This window comes from Balaenoptera acutorostrata, chromosome 18 (genome assembly GCF_949987535.1).
Source record: "Balaenoptera acutorostrata chromosome 18, mBalAcu1.1, whole genome shotgun sequence".
In the NCBI taxonomy this organism is placed as follows: Eukaryota; Metazoa; Chordata; class Mammalia; order Artiodactyla; family Balaenopteridae; genus Balaenoptera; species Balaenoptera acutorostrata.
In genome coordinates, this window is record NC_080081.1 from 30,754,233 (window position 1) to 30,768,735 (window position 14,503).

Sequence of the window (14,503 nt, forward strand, 5' to 3'; positions counted from 1 at the left end):
GGAAAGTTCTTTCTGGATCTTCCATTTAGCACTGTTTGTTAGTATTTCCAAATATTAAGCCTAAAATTTTGATAAATGAAGTCTGTAAAAGTCACAAAATTACGACTCTTCAAAACTAAAATTAACGAGGCAAGATCAAGCGATATGTAATTTGTAACTCCAACTATCAGTCTCTGGGAAGAGGATGCGTCTCTTCGCTTTACTGCTGCATTTTTCACATGTGTTTTCTCCTCCTCTATCAAACCCACTAATTTCCGTGGGGGCTTTTTGAACAGCACAGGACAACAGAGGAGAAGAAACCTCAGTAGAGCTCAATCTATGGTTTACCTGCTTCGACTGATGCTACGAAGATCCTGGAAAAATCCCATTTTACTGTAAATCCAAAGTCAAGGCTGCTCCCAGGCGTCTGGTTTATGCTGATTCTCATATCACTGAACTGATCCTGAAAACAAACATGAAACGGTGGGATCAAGTGTCCCTGGCACCCACACGGAGGAAAGTCTATCCGTGAAAGAAGGCAGGCTGCACGCAAGGTACACTTGAGTTATTTCATGATAAACCGGAAGCTTCATTCTTCTCCCCTTGGGTTTGGTAAAACCTTCATTTACACAAATATCTCTGAGTTTATTATTTGGCTGCTAAAATCAGGGAAATCTTCATATCCATAGATATTTTTCTTCACGTGCATACTATAAATCAGTTGATTTATATTGATAAAGCTTAGGCTTTTGCCCACCATACAGTTGGGTCTAAGTTACAGACCATTTGTTATTACCCAGGAATGAAGCTGAGTGAGAAGACGTGGTGTGTGTGTGTGTGTGTGTGTGTGCGTGTGTGTGTGTGTGTGTGTGTGTATACTGCCATCTGTGACAATATGGATGAACCTTGAGCACGTTATGCTAAGTGAGGTAAGTCAGACAGAGGAAGACAAGTACGTATGATAGCACTTATACGTGTAGTCTAAAAGCCAAACTCATAAAACAGGGAGTAAAGTGGTGGTTACCAGGGGATGGGGGTGAGGGGACAGGACAGATGTTGTTTGAGGGTACAAACTTGCAGTGAATAGTAAATGAGCCCTAGAGATCTAATACACAGTACTGTGAATATAAACAATATCTTATTATAATGAAACTTGCTAAGAGACTAGAACTTCCAACCACTACAAAGAAAGGATAATTATGTAATGTGAGAGATGTTAATTATCACTACAACAGCAAGCACATGACAATATATGAGTGTATCAAATTAACATGCTGTACCTTTAAAATTTACACATTATATCTCAAATACATTGCAATAAAATGGCATCTTTGAAAATGCAAAAAAGATTTAAATCATTTATTTTTAAAATGCCACAATACTTAAACTACCTCCAACATTCAATATATTTAGCCAAATAATTTTGAGGGGTTCATAGACACAAAATTCAGCTACCAGAATCACTCATCTAGGACTGGTACCACCCCCGAATGGGTATCTGAAAGTTTGGCAAGGCATTTTTGCTTGTCCTATTGCTGCATGAAGATCGAGCGGTAAAGGCAGAGCTGTTACATATTTTGTGAGCAAAATGCAGAACTGGGTCATGCCCGAGGAACCACCAGTAAGATGCCAAGAGGGCCCCACTGAGACACCACGAGCTCCAGGCCACAACCTCCTTGAAGTAACAACAGCCCGCAGGCCCCAGAACTTGGACAACAGGCAGACCTCTATCTTCACCTCCATCCCTACAGTCCACAGCCACAAATTCTCAGTTTCACGGACTTTCTTAGGCCATTTTCCAAAACAAATATTTTAAGTTTTACAGTATACTAGGTCTGTGAAAAATTTAATTAACTTCCATAATTTACATGTTTTGTTTTGGGTAAACAGCAGACATGAATTTTAGCATGTGTTTCCCAGACTAGTGTTTCCAGTTCTTTGATTCATAATTATCAAGAACTTAGACTTGACTGTTTAAAAAGAAAAATTCTTCCTAAAGCCGCTTTATTTTCCTCTATTTTAACTGAGCATTTAAATCCAGACCTAGGACCAACAGGGCAATTCATAAGTTTTTCTACCTTTAGAACAAGTTTGAAATCCAGTGACTATATTCTAAGAAACACTGTGATATTATATAAGAATTAGAAGGAAGACAAGGAAGGCATTGAATAAAGGATCAAGAACTTACTGTATTGTATGGATATGAGCAATAAGTGTTGTAACAATACACACTTACTCATTTGTTCAACATACATTTATTGTGCATCCATTCTGCATAAAACACTTGGGAAATAAAGATGAATTAGGCATGGTCCTTGCTCTCAAGAAATAATTACTGACTCTTCAAAGTGGGTATGGAATTTTTTAAGAAAAAAATTGTAGCTAATAATATAGAAACGTTTTCATCAGACATCATGTAAAGCAGTTGAAATATGGGAACCCAGATGTAGACAGTGAGAACAGTCATTAATGATCAGCCTGATGGATACCAATCTCCAGAGTATATCAAAACTCTGCTATGAATAGAAAAAATTACTGGTTAGTTCTACTCCTTAACCAAAACCACCACGCATTTAAATTAGAGATGACTCAATGAAAATAAACAGTCATCTTCACCACTTTTACCCACTCTACTCCCCCCGCCAAATTCTGACCTAAAGCCAATTAGAGTGCAGAATCTATTGCTATATAAGGGCACAGAGACAAATGATGGGTTAGAAATTCCAAGACACTAATTGAGGTTTTTTTATCTTGAAGAATAAGAGACAGGATGGAGTTTTAATAAATAGTTTCAAACTACAATAAAGAATACTTTGTGGGAGAGAGCAAGTGAACATTACCCTTTTCCACCAAACACAGGATAAAAGAGAATGAGCTTAAGCTCTAGATGGAAGAGTGTCACAACTGTATTAGACCAGAAGAACTGTCCTCCAAAGGACTGCTCTTACCTTGGAGATAAATCTCTACTTGAACATAATAAAAAGGCAGATAACCACCTCTCTGAAATAGTTAATAGAGAAGGTCAGCCTTACTATGGCTACAGCCTGGCAGCCTGTTACGTGGGTCCTGGGAGTGCACACAGGCAAAGGAGAGAGAACCATGTGAGCAATTACAGGACTATTTCTGTCAATAGCCAGGTGGCCTCAGGCATGTCACTGAGTCTGCCAGAGAATTTTCTCTCACAGTGACATTAATTTTAAAGCTTTCTGTTTTCAAAACCCTATGTTCCAATGCAGACCATCTCCCTCCCACACCACAGAAAGGATTAAAGTAGGTGGTGGCAGTTCAGGGAAAGGGCCCCAGAGGCCCCTCTTGCATGGCCTCCCCCCATGACAGTCTCTCTGGCATCTCTGTGGAATCCTGGGTTCTTGAATTAAATTATCCTTGAGACTTTCTGCAGGTGAATATATCTATAATTATAGTCAAGCATAAACTATTCAACAATGATTAGGATTTCTACTTCCTTATTTTTCCTGCAAGATATATGCCATGTGAGTATTCTACAAAGGGTCCACACTTCAGAAGATGACACTGTGGGAATTTCCTTTTGAACTGGATGGAATCAGGAATATAAATTATTGGGAGAAATCTAGATTCTTGATGACTGATAAAGAACTATCCCAAGTGGTTACAGTTGCCTATTCTGGGAAAGATAAAATACAGTTACCAACATATCAGCATCTAAAATAAAAATAACTTCCCTCAATTTAGGTACAATTTAAACAGAAATATACACTTAAATCTGAGATTTTTAAAGAATGACACGGTGATCTGGCATAGCAATGATAAGTTTATTTTTATGAGATCTGATGAATTAAGATTCTCGTATCAACACAGATGGGAATCAATGAACAACAGGGTCAATCAGATGGCTATTCTCCTCAAACTTTTTCAATTAGATAAACATGTTCCCTTAAAGAAAGCCTACTTAAGTTGATAAAACCAAATAACACTGAAAGCAGATTCAGGCTGTAAAATCATAAATAACAGAGGAAATATATAACCTTTGATTTTTGTTACATGGCTCTTTAGGTTCTTTTTTCAGGGTCTTAGTGGAATGAGAACATAGTGAGTAGCCCTCAACTCATGGTGCAGCTCTGGCACTGGAGCTACTCTCCTTCACCAAAGATGCGTCTATACCTACTTTTTTTCCCCTCTCCGTTATCCGTTCCAAAGAAGCAGGTGGTGTTTCCAGCTCTACCACTTGACTCAACCCATTCCGCAGCTTAGCTCTTACCTACCAAATCCATTTTCGGCCCTCATCCCATCAGGCACTATGAACTATTCTTGCTTACGGGAAACGGTCTTCCAAGTCACCCATTATTCCACTTTCTCCTGCCTTTTTTCCTCTATCCCTCTGGCCACCTCTCAGTTTCATTAGTGTGTTCCTCTTTATTCTATTTTCTTTTTGCTGCTCTTCTTCTCCCGTAGTCAGTCTCCCACCTTCTTGACCACATGTTTTCCTGAGTAAACCTCATGCATTGTCGTCAACTACTATCTAAGCCCAACATACTCAGAATTAAATTCATTATCTTCCTCCCCAAACCTGCTCTTCCACCTCTTGTTTTTCACACATTGGTTAATCACATCACTGTCTAACCAGATACCCAAGCTAGAAACATCAGGTTCTTTCTGGGCCTCTTCCTCCTTCCTTCCCCTAAGTGCTCCCCACCCCACCTCTACACAATGGTCTCCCAAGCTCCAACACACATATACTTAATAAAGTGTTAGCAAGTCCACAAGCCATAAATCCATCTGGAACCATCCCATCCTTCCATTCTCCTTCAGGCTCTCATCTTAACTCAGGGCATGGTTTCCCCTCTAAATTGCTGTGGGTCACCTCCTAATTGGCTCTCTTGCCTCCAGCCCTTCTTTCCCCCCATCTTGCTCACATCTGCCAGAACTTTAGTTACAGAAAATACCAATTATTATATCATACCCTGTTTTAAAATTGCTGGTAGCTCCTTATTACCTGCTGGGTAGAGTCTGAAGTCTGCACCTCAGAATTAGATTCAGTTCGGGTAAGTTTTGATAAATATCTACCTTTCCTCAAAATAATTTTAAGAATGATTTTCTCTTTATCAACCAGAAGATATTTCAGTCCATATTGGCTCTAAAATTCTAGAGACATGGCAAAGTTAAATTAAGTCAACATTTGGTGTTTTAAGGCAGTTCTCAAATTTAAGCATGTCACATTTCAAAAAAAATTGGGGCCAGAGAAGTTGCAAATGTGGCCTAAGCATTTAACTAGCCTGAGGTTTGTTACATAACTTTCAACTCTCAAGTATTTCACTGGTGAAAGTGAAGATAATACCACCTACTTTGCTAGGCTATTGAGAGGATTAAATGAAACATTTAAAAGATGCCAAGCCACATGGTTGATGCCCAGTAATTACCTTCTTTTTCCCATGGAAACAATGTTATACATGGTAATATATGCTGGTTAGGCAGTTTCCAGATCAACTAAAGAAAATCCTATTTAACTCTCACGCATGTCGCTCTAAAGCTAATAGAACTCGGTCAGCATTCAGTGTATAATTACAGATCCAGGCACCGCACTAACAGTGAGCACAACAGGCTTGCTTCCTACCCTTAGACAGAGTAGGGGTCTAGTGAAGGTGACAAGCAGGTAAAATGCACAGGAGGAAGATGTGATAAGGTAAACCCTGGGTACTCTTAAAAGAGGTACTCTCGCAGGCTTGGGCATTAGGAAGTGTAAAAAGCTTCCTTCCTTCCACATGTATCATCCTGTTTCTGGGTTCTGATTTAAAAATCTGGGGCAAAGGTCCTGAAATGTGGATTTGGATGAGATTTGGGTGCAGAAGGCCTGGACAAGACAAAACAAAACCAAACCCTGTATGCAACACCAATTTGGGGGAAAAGCCACATCTGCGAGGCAGTTGGAGTGGGATGGAGGACTCTGGGAGTCCCACCGCCTCCCCTTGCTCGGGTGCCCCAAGAATTGCCCTGGCAGCCCAGACTGGCAGGGGAGGCTGGAAAAGAAGCAGTACCATAAGAGAAGTCTGCGAGAAAAGGGAAGAGAGAGAAACAGAACTCCAGACCAGCAATGGAGGTGAGAAAGAAATTCCTGGGCAGATTTTAAATGAGGTCATTTAAGTTCTTCCCTCATTAAGTCTTTGCTTCTTTACGCCATGAACTCCCTTCTTACCACAATTCTGAGAGAGGCTCCTAGCCCATCTCTGCCCCCAGATTTCGCCTCCTTAAAATAATTCTATATAGCACCACGGTGCTCACATTCCTAAAACACCCCTTAATCTTAAAGAACCTATAAAGACCTAAATGACCTGCTGGATCAAGTTCATACTTCAGTCTAGTAATCAAGCCCTTGAATGTAATTCAAGTCAGTAAATACCTAAGTGCCAACTATGGGTAAAGGCTATGGAGGGTATAAACAATACCAGTGAAGGAGAAACGAACATATGGAAAAGGAAGCATTCAGTGAAGGAAACTTGCAAGGGTAAGAAGTTCAGTTCCAACAAGGGGGAGGCGATCTCTTGATCCACGAAGGAACCGACCCCCCTGTGCTTTGAAGGAACAGGAGGGCTTCAAAATACAGAGATGGGGGGGCTTCCCTGGTGGCGCAGTGGTTGAGAATCTGCCTGCCAATGCAGGGGACACAGGTTCGATCCCTGGTCTGGGAAGATCCCACATGCCGCGGAGCAACTAAGCCCGTGAGCCACAATTACTGAGCCTGCGCGTCTGGAGCCTGTGCTCCGCAACAAGAGAGGCCGAGACAGTGAGAGGCACGCGCACCGCGATGAAGAGTGGCCCCCGCTTGCCGCAACTGGAGAAAGCCCTCGCACAGAAACGGAGACCCAACACAGCCATAAATAAATAAAAAACAAACAAAAAAAAAAACCAGCACCTAATTAAAAAAAAAAAAAATACAGAGATGGGTGAAATGAACATTTTTAAATAGGGCAACAATAAGAATAAAAATATACATGATGTGTTCATGAAAGTATAGGGTACGTTCCAGAAAAATCAAGCAGTCTCATGTGGCTAGATATCACCTACTTCCGCTCTCTTTCTCACAACACAGGGCAGTGTAGGCAATCTTGAGACAAACTAACTGAGTTCAAATCCTGACTCCACCACTCGGTATGCTGCATGGCCTTGGGTAAGTAACATGACCACTTCACACCTCAATTTTCATGGCTACAAAACAGCAATAAGAGGGTCACTGTGAGGATTAAATAAAATAATGCCCTGCGAAACCTGGTCGGCATAGCAGCTACTCAGTAAACATTAGCCGGTTCGGCACTACAAAGGGAGTTTGGGAACAGTCATGAGAGACCTCGGTGTTCCCCTGAGTGCTTTGAACTTCACTGAACAGACCACAGCATGCCACTGGGGGCTTTGAAGCAGAGAAATTACCCAGTCCAGCCTGGCATCATGCAAATTAATCTGGTGCCTGCCTTGTGTAGAATGCACAAAGACGTGACTATTTACAAAGTGTTTGCACGGATGAGGGAAAGGGCTGGAATTAGGGTAGCGGAAGCAGGGATAGAAAAGGGTAACATCAAGGGAGATGCTGTAGGAAGAAATGAAAGGTCACTGCCAGCACAAGTGTGAGTAAGGAAGAGGACCCGAAGAAAACTCTTACGAAGTTACCAAGACGTCTACCTGAAACTAATATAATATTGTAAATCAAGTACGCTTCAATTAAAAGAGAAAGACATCTAGATGTTCAGCCAGACACCATTTTTTATTTTTCTGTACTCTGAACTCCTAGAATTAGGTAGTTTGGAGGAGTGTTGCATATGCCCTGGCCATACTGGTCCTAGGCTGTTCCGTGCATTCCCAGCCCTTTTCCCAAGTCAGTAAGCTCCTTCTCAGTGACAAGAGCAGGGTGACGTTACATAAGCTACTTTCCTCGGAGTGCAGAAGTGGACACACCAAGCATCTCAGGGATAGGCAAGTCACCATACGATATATACATTTGTTCAAGAATTCCAAGTGCTCCACTTATTAAGTCAAGCCTAATTTTGCCCGGTAGCATTCCATTTCAAGTTGGGTGACTAAAGAGCATAAATCCACTGATGATAAAACCCGAAACCACGCCACGTTAACTCACTGTTCCTCTGACCTGCTCTAACCTGGAAGCCACACCCACACTTCGCCTCTTTTTCTTAATCCACTGATGCAGCTAGTCAACTGCCACCCAGAAGGAGTTACCACCACTGAGCACACAGTACGATAATCAGGCTGTTTCCTGGGATTTGCTATTTGAAAAGGCGAAGGCAAACAGGCAAGTCCATAAAACAAAAGACACCTTGCTTCTCTCTTTATTATTCATCCACTGCTACCTTATGTTCCCCAAGTACAACAGAGGCTACTGTTCTCATCCACTGAGACTTATGATGCTAATTACATATTCCCAATTCTTTAATAAAAGTGAAGCTAAAAAAATAATTTACAACCAATGATTTTATCAACCTGAAGAGACTGGATTTAGGTATGTTTGTAAATATACATGGGAAAACTGAGAGAAATATATCTAAATGCTACAGAATATCTCTAAATGATGGGATTACCAAGTCATTTTTATTATGTATGTTTTCCTGCATTTCCAAGTTCTCTCAAGCACAGAGTACTTTATAATCACAAAGAAAAAAAGCTTACTTTAAACTTGTAAAGCTTTCCTGTACTAATAAAAACTAATGATACTAAAATATGCTGTATCATATTTTACACAAAGATATTTCATTAATACAACTTGGGCCAAGTTATATACTTGATGTTGTGCCTTGGGGAAAAAATACACTTTAGTAAGGCACCAGAAAATGCTAGACTAAGCCACAGAACCATAAAAGCATCTCCACACTAAGGGGTTCATACAACTATCAAATTGCTTATTGAAGGTTTTTTTCTAAAAGAGAAAAGTTTCTTTCTGTTCTCTAGACAAGCAACAACTTTTTAGCCTATGTGGAAAACATAACTAAAAGAACATTCATTACCTAATAATTTTCTTAAAGTCATCTGTGGGATTTTAAGTAGGAAAAACTATAAATGCCCCCAGTCCTTCTTCATCTGATGGTACATTTTATTTGGACTCCAAATGTTAAAGAACGCAATTGTCATACTGTAACTAAGCCTCAATATTCCCCTTAAAAGACAAGGAGTGGTACAGAATTCTAGGCTTCCCAAAGTACAAATTAGTATTCATATAATTCAATTAGTATTCATACTAATTCAAATTAGTATTCATATGGCAGAGAAAGAAGTTCCCTGTCCTTAGTGGCCAGACCCTCTCATGTGTACCAGTTTCTCCTTGTGGTCAGTTCACTTCCCTGAGAAGGGGCTTGTATTACCCATTTTCTATTAGACCTGCATCTAAAACCTCCTGAGTGACTCCTGCACCTGAACCCGGACTACTGAGTGCTAACTGTGCAAGGCAACAGCTGCTGAAATGGGGAGTAGAGAGCAAAGCCAGCCAGCTCCAGGGAGACTGGTCCAAGAAGTCTCCATACACCCATATCACAAGGGTCATCTGGATCCATCAACTCAGAGTTGCAAGAGATCTACTTCCTCCACGATCTGTTACAAATAAAATGCAATGTCATGTTCTACATTATCAGCCCGGACTGTAGTGCCTAGAGGTTAGAAACGTGGTTTCCTGATTTAACTACTTATGTTTCTGGGCAGCAGGTGATTAAAAAGGCTTCCCAAACTCACCTGTGATCTTGAGACCTCTGTCTGGGGTGAGCTTCTCCCTCCTCCAAGCTCAGATGTTAAATCAGGGCTAGATGTTGAAGATAACATGTCTTTCGAAGTGGCAGCCTGGTCCTGGGAAGGAGATGAGAAGGTGGGTGTAGGAGACTGCAGCCTCATCGTGCTTTCTCTGGATGCTGCCGCCTCTCTTTCGCTGGATGAGCTGGACGCAAGCTGGCTCGTGTCAGGTCTTTGCACAGAGATGCTGACCGAACTGCTTTGGCTTCTCTTAATGCCTTCTATGTCTCCGTTATACTTCCAAGAATCATCCATCTAAATAGGAAACATCATTTTAAACTTCGTATTCTGTTAGATTTCTATTTAAAAAGCGTATCCATTAAATTAATATTTTAAAGTAATAAAAGTAATATATACCTCCCTCAGCAACGTAACTACTACTAAAAGCTTGGAGCATGTTCTTTCACACTAACAGATCTGTACATATGAAGTGGTAGGATTAGTCATTTTTTACAGAAGTGTTTATTTTATAAACAGACCTCTGAAACTTGCTTTGACCATCTACATCACTCCAGGTCAACAGACAGAAATCTAAACTAGATCAATTGAATACTTCACACTATGGATCTCTACAATTTATTCATTTGATATGCATTCAATGTCATTTAAAGTGTACCAAAAATATTGCACATCTCTTTATAACCAGAATGTTTATTTTTATAGCACAGATTCCCAAAAGTAGACTTGCTGGACCAAAGAATGTTTTATGTATGTAGTATAAAATATAATTTTTATATATATACATATATTTATATATATATATATATATATATATCTCTTTAAAAATTGTAGCAATGCACTCCCAAAGTAATGTATAAGAAGGTCTCTGTCCCTGCATCCTTGCCAACACTAGACGTTTTGAATGTTTTAAATCTTTGTCAATCTCATGGGTGAAAAGTTGTACACCTCATTCTTGCTCGAATGAGACTGAACGTGCTTCTATGTACTTTATGTTACCAACCATTTAAATTCCCTCTCCCTTGAACTATTCATTTCTATATTCACTTTTCTACTGTTTATCTTTCCTTATCAATTTGCATTTTAAATCTTTGGGATATTAAACCTATATATAAAATACATTTTACTAATATTTTTCTGAACCTATATAAATTGTCTTTTGGACTACATTAATGGTGTCTACCATATAAATTTAATTTTTATGTTGTCAAATATGCCTGTATTTACTTAATATAATGGTCAGCGGTTTTTCTGGCTAGTTTAGGCTGGCTTCCCTCACCTTGAATTTTTTTAATCAAATTTTTTCTATTTTCGAGTTTCAGGATTCCTCATTGGCAGAGGTAAAAGGAATTTGAACACCAATGTGCTCAAGACTGTACTGCTTCCTTTTAAATAATTCAAAATAATACACTCACTTTCTGCCCTGCTTCATTCTCAGGGCAAATGATTCTATATTCTTTAAAACCCCAATAAAAATATGTATTTTTTGAACCATGAGATACATTTTAATAACTACAGTCAAATATATCAAGTTCTAATGAAGTGGGAAATCAGGAAAAATAGAACTTTGTGCATAATCACCTGAAAATATTTAGGTTAAACCACATGAAATTGCTGTTTTGTAGGTCAAAAAGAACTGACTATTGGCAACTTCATACAGTACAACCTAATACTTTACAAAAGATATATTTGAGAAAATATGACACTAAAAAATAAATGCTCTGCCTTAGAATGTAGATTACTTATTTTTTAAAATGTATCAGCTCGACTTTCATTGAATTTAAAGTTTAATCAGTTCTGCATCGTTGTTATATTTTAAGCATTAAATGTCTATTGAATCTAAATTGGTAAAAATACAACTGCTTTATATACAAGTTATATACATTTTACCCATCAAGTATCTGTAACTCAAACCTCTGCACTAGTTCACCGGTATTTTGCGCTGGCGAACAGACTAAGTGAACTAGGAACACGTTTACCGTGTAGGATCTCGGGAGTGATGAGATTCCCCTTGACTGAGAGCCAAAAGGTCTCGGTGCGACCACAGACGTTAACCTGGCCGCATCAGTTTTCTGGTAACTTCTGGGGAGAGTAGCTGAAACTCGAGTTGACTCCATTTGTGTATTCAGTGAATGCTGAGAAGACAAAGAGGCTGGGGGTTGTTCCTCCACAGGGCTTTTCGAAGGAAGCTGAATTTCAGCTGTGAGAGTAGCCTCCCTTTTTGCAAAAGTTGTAGAATCTTGCTTAGGAATTTCCGTCGGGTAAGTGGTTCCCTTCTCTTCTACTCTCTGACTCCGGGCACCTGCTTCTGACATAGTCAGCAAAGGGGGAAGCTTTTCTTCATTCACTCCATCATCAGAAGAATACAGTCTCCTCCTCGATGTAATTGTAGACGTCTGATGTGGGGATTCCCTTAGCAGAAAGAAACAGCAAAACCACAAAGTTATGCATTTGACACACAGAGGTGGAGAGACAGATGTTATTTTGGTCATTAACATAAAAAAATGGGTGGGAACAAAAAGACTGCTGACTTTGGGCTTCCCTGGTGGCGCAGTGGTTGAGAATCTGCCTGCCAATGCAGGGGACACAGGTTCGAGCCCTGGTCTGGGAAGATCCCACATGCCGCGGAGCAACTAAGCCCGTGCGCCACAACTACTGAGCCTGTGCGTCTGGAGCCTGTGCTCTGCAACAAGAGAGGCCGCAATAGTGAGAGGCCCGCGCACCGCGATTAAGAGTGGCCCCCGCTTGCCGCAACTGGAGAGAGCCCTCGCACAGAAACAAAGACCCAACACAGCCAAAAATAAATAAATAAATAAATAAAAGTGAAATTCTTTAAAAAAAAAAAAAAAAAGACTGCTGACTTCATATCATAACACAATATTAAGAGAATGTGAGAATAAATACATGCAAATTTTTTAATGTCACACTAAGAAAGATTAAGAGCTTGACTTTTTTTTCTTAAAGAGGTTAAAAAAAAAGTCCCTGAAGTATATGCAATTGTAAAGAGACTTTAATAAGAAAATAAGAAAACTTTAATAAGGGATTATTCAAAATTTCATCCACAAGTGTATAATGCTTCCAAAATTAACACACTATAACGATAACTAACTGACAACCGATTTGAACCCTCCAAAGACGTGGATTTCTTAACAGGGTTGAGAGTTTTCTTGTACACAATTTATAATAGCTTCGTAAAAACAGAAGACCACAAAAGACTCAGACTTTCATTAAGATCAAGTTAGTATATGATTTCATACAGCTTGATAGAATTTCCATGGACAATTATTGCAGATTAAAAGTCACCATTCCTGTCTATAGAGAGGTTGATGAAACAGTCTCACGGCTACCATTTAGTAAGGAGTACCTCTCAAGCCAACTGCCTTGCGTTTAAGTGAATGAAACTGTGTTTACCATTGGCTTCTAGGGGACAAAGGAGCTTTGCTTAATTTCACCTGACAGCACATTTCCTTTTTGACATTATCCTTAAAGCCTATTTGCCTTCTCCCTGACCTGTAAATATCTCAAGGTTTCACATAGTAACTGCTCCACAGGCAAGTTTAAATTGGACCTTTATCCTGTTATGTTGCAATGAAAAAAAATAAACCCTCACATTGATGTTTATATAGTCTTCCTTTAAAAATACAATTTTAATTGCACCATGAAGACATGAAAAAGAACTCTGCTATACTTTTACACAATTTAGTTAAAAGTGAGAGCTGGTTTTATCCGACCATTCCATTCCTAAATTTACTTTAAAAGGAGAAAAAGTTGTTTACTTTCTGCATATATAGCCAACACCAGCCAATCCTGCATGTGAATATACAATGTAAAATGAAGAAATTACGTACACCACTCTTAAGTACTCATTTCTTTCATTAATCCAAGTCGCTATTTATTACAGCAATACTCTGCTTTTTCACTGCAGAGCAAAATGCTGGAAGGTTATGCACATTTGATGACAGTTTAATATTGGTGCACATGTACATCCCACTGCACTTACACAAAATATCTATTTCTAACACTGGTATCTCCAACCCTGAGATGCATTCAGCCTCATTACCTGTCCTGCAGCATTTCGTTAAATGTCTTAGATCTTCTCTCAGACTTCTCAAGCGACTGCTTCTCAATCTCTTCCCTCTCGTCTTTTTTCTTCTGCAAATCTGAAGTGTAGCTTTTCCGACGATCTTTCCATTTTGCAAGGTCCTGACAGAAGAAAATCACATCAGCACAGGCACACCTGAATTTCTACACACCCTCTCCAGCAGTGAGGGCGCGCCAGAGGATCCCATTACGTCGCTGAAACTATTCACTCCAACTTTGATGCCAAGGTGCCCTAATTTTGCTTTTTATAGCCAGCGTTTCTGTACCAAGCCTTTTATCTCATGTATCTGCCTAAAAGCCCTGACCTAATAAGATAGACCCCATTTTTGTTTTCCCAGGTAGCCTGCCTCATTGCCCATTTCACAAAGAATGCTAAATGCTTGTAATTAGATGCCAGGTCAGAAAAGATCAGGAACTGTTACAAATTCATTTCCATCTCACTCCAATAATCTGGCTCTTACACAAAATGACATGTTTCACTAGTCAGACTGGAAGAGAAACATGACTGTAAAATGGCTAAACGTAGAAGCATACATTTAACAAATACTGAGTTCAATCCCTACTTTGAGACAAGGGGGCCACAAACACAGATGAATAAGAAGCACTTCCCCTCAAGGAACTCTCAGTCTAGAGGGAAAGACAGACAGGTAAATAAAGTTCAACAATGAGTGTGATAGGATTGCGTGAGAGAGTAGGGATCCAAAGGAGAAAG

General features: G+C 39.6%; 1 protein-coding gene across 16 annotated transcripts in view; it reads right to left on the bottom strand.

The window, feature by feature from the left end:
- LMO7 (LIM domain 7) overlaps positions 1–14,503 on the bottom strand; it is a 199,087-nt gene that overhangs the window by 23,970 nt on the left and 160,614 nt on the right. For all 16 annotated transcript variants that reach the window (XM_057532795.1, XM_057532803.1, XM_057532804.1 and 13 more), the window contains 4 exons: positions 13,751–13,893; positions 11,670–12,102; positions 9,679–9,987; positions 328–442 (listed from right to left, as the gene is read on the bottom strand). In XM_057532795.1, the coding sequence (XP_057388778.1) occupies positions 328–442; positions 9,679–9,987; positions 11,670–12,102; positions 13,751–13,893 (1,000 nt within the window). The remainder of the gene's footprint in view (positions 1–327; positions 443–9,678; positions 9,988–11,669; positions 12,103–13,750; positions 13,894–14,503) is intronic.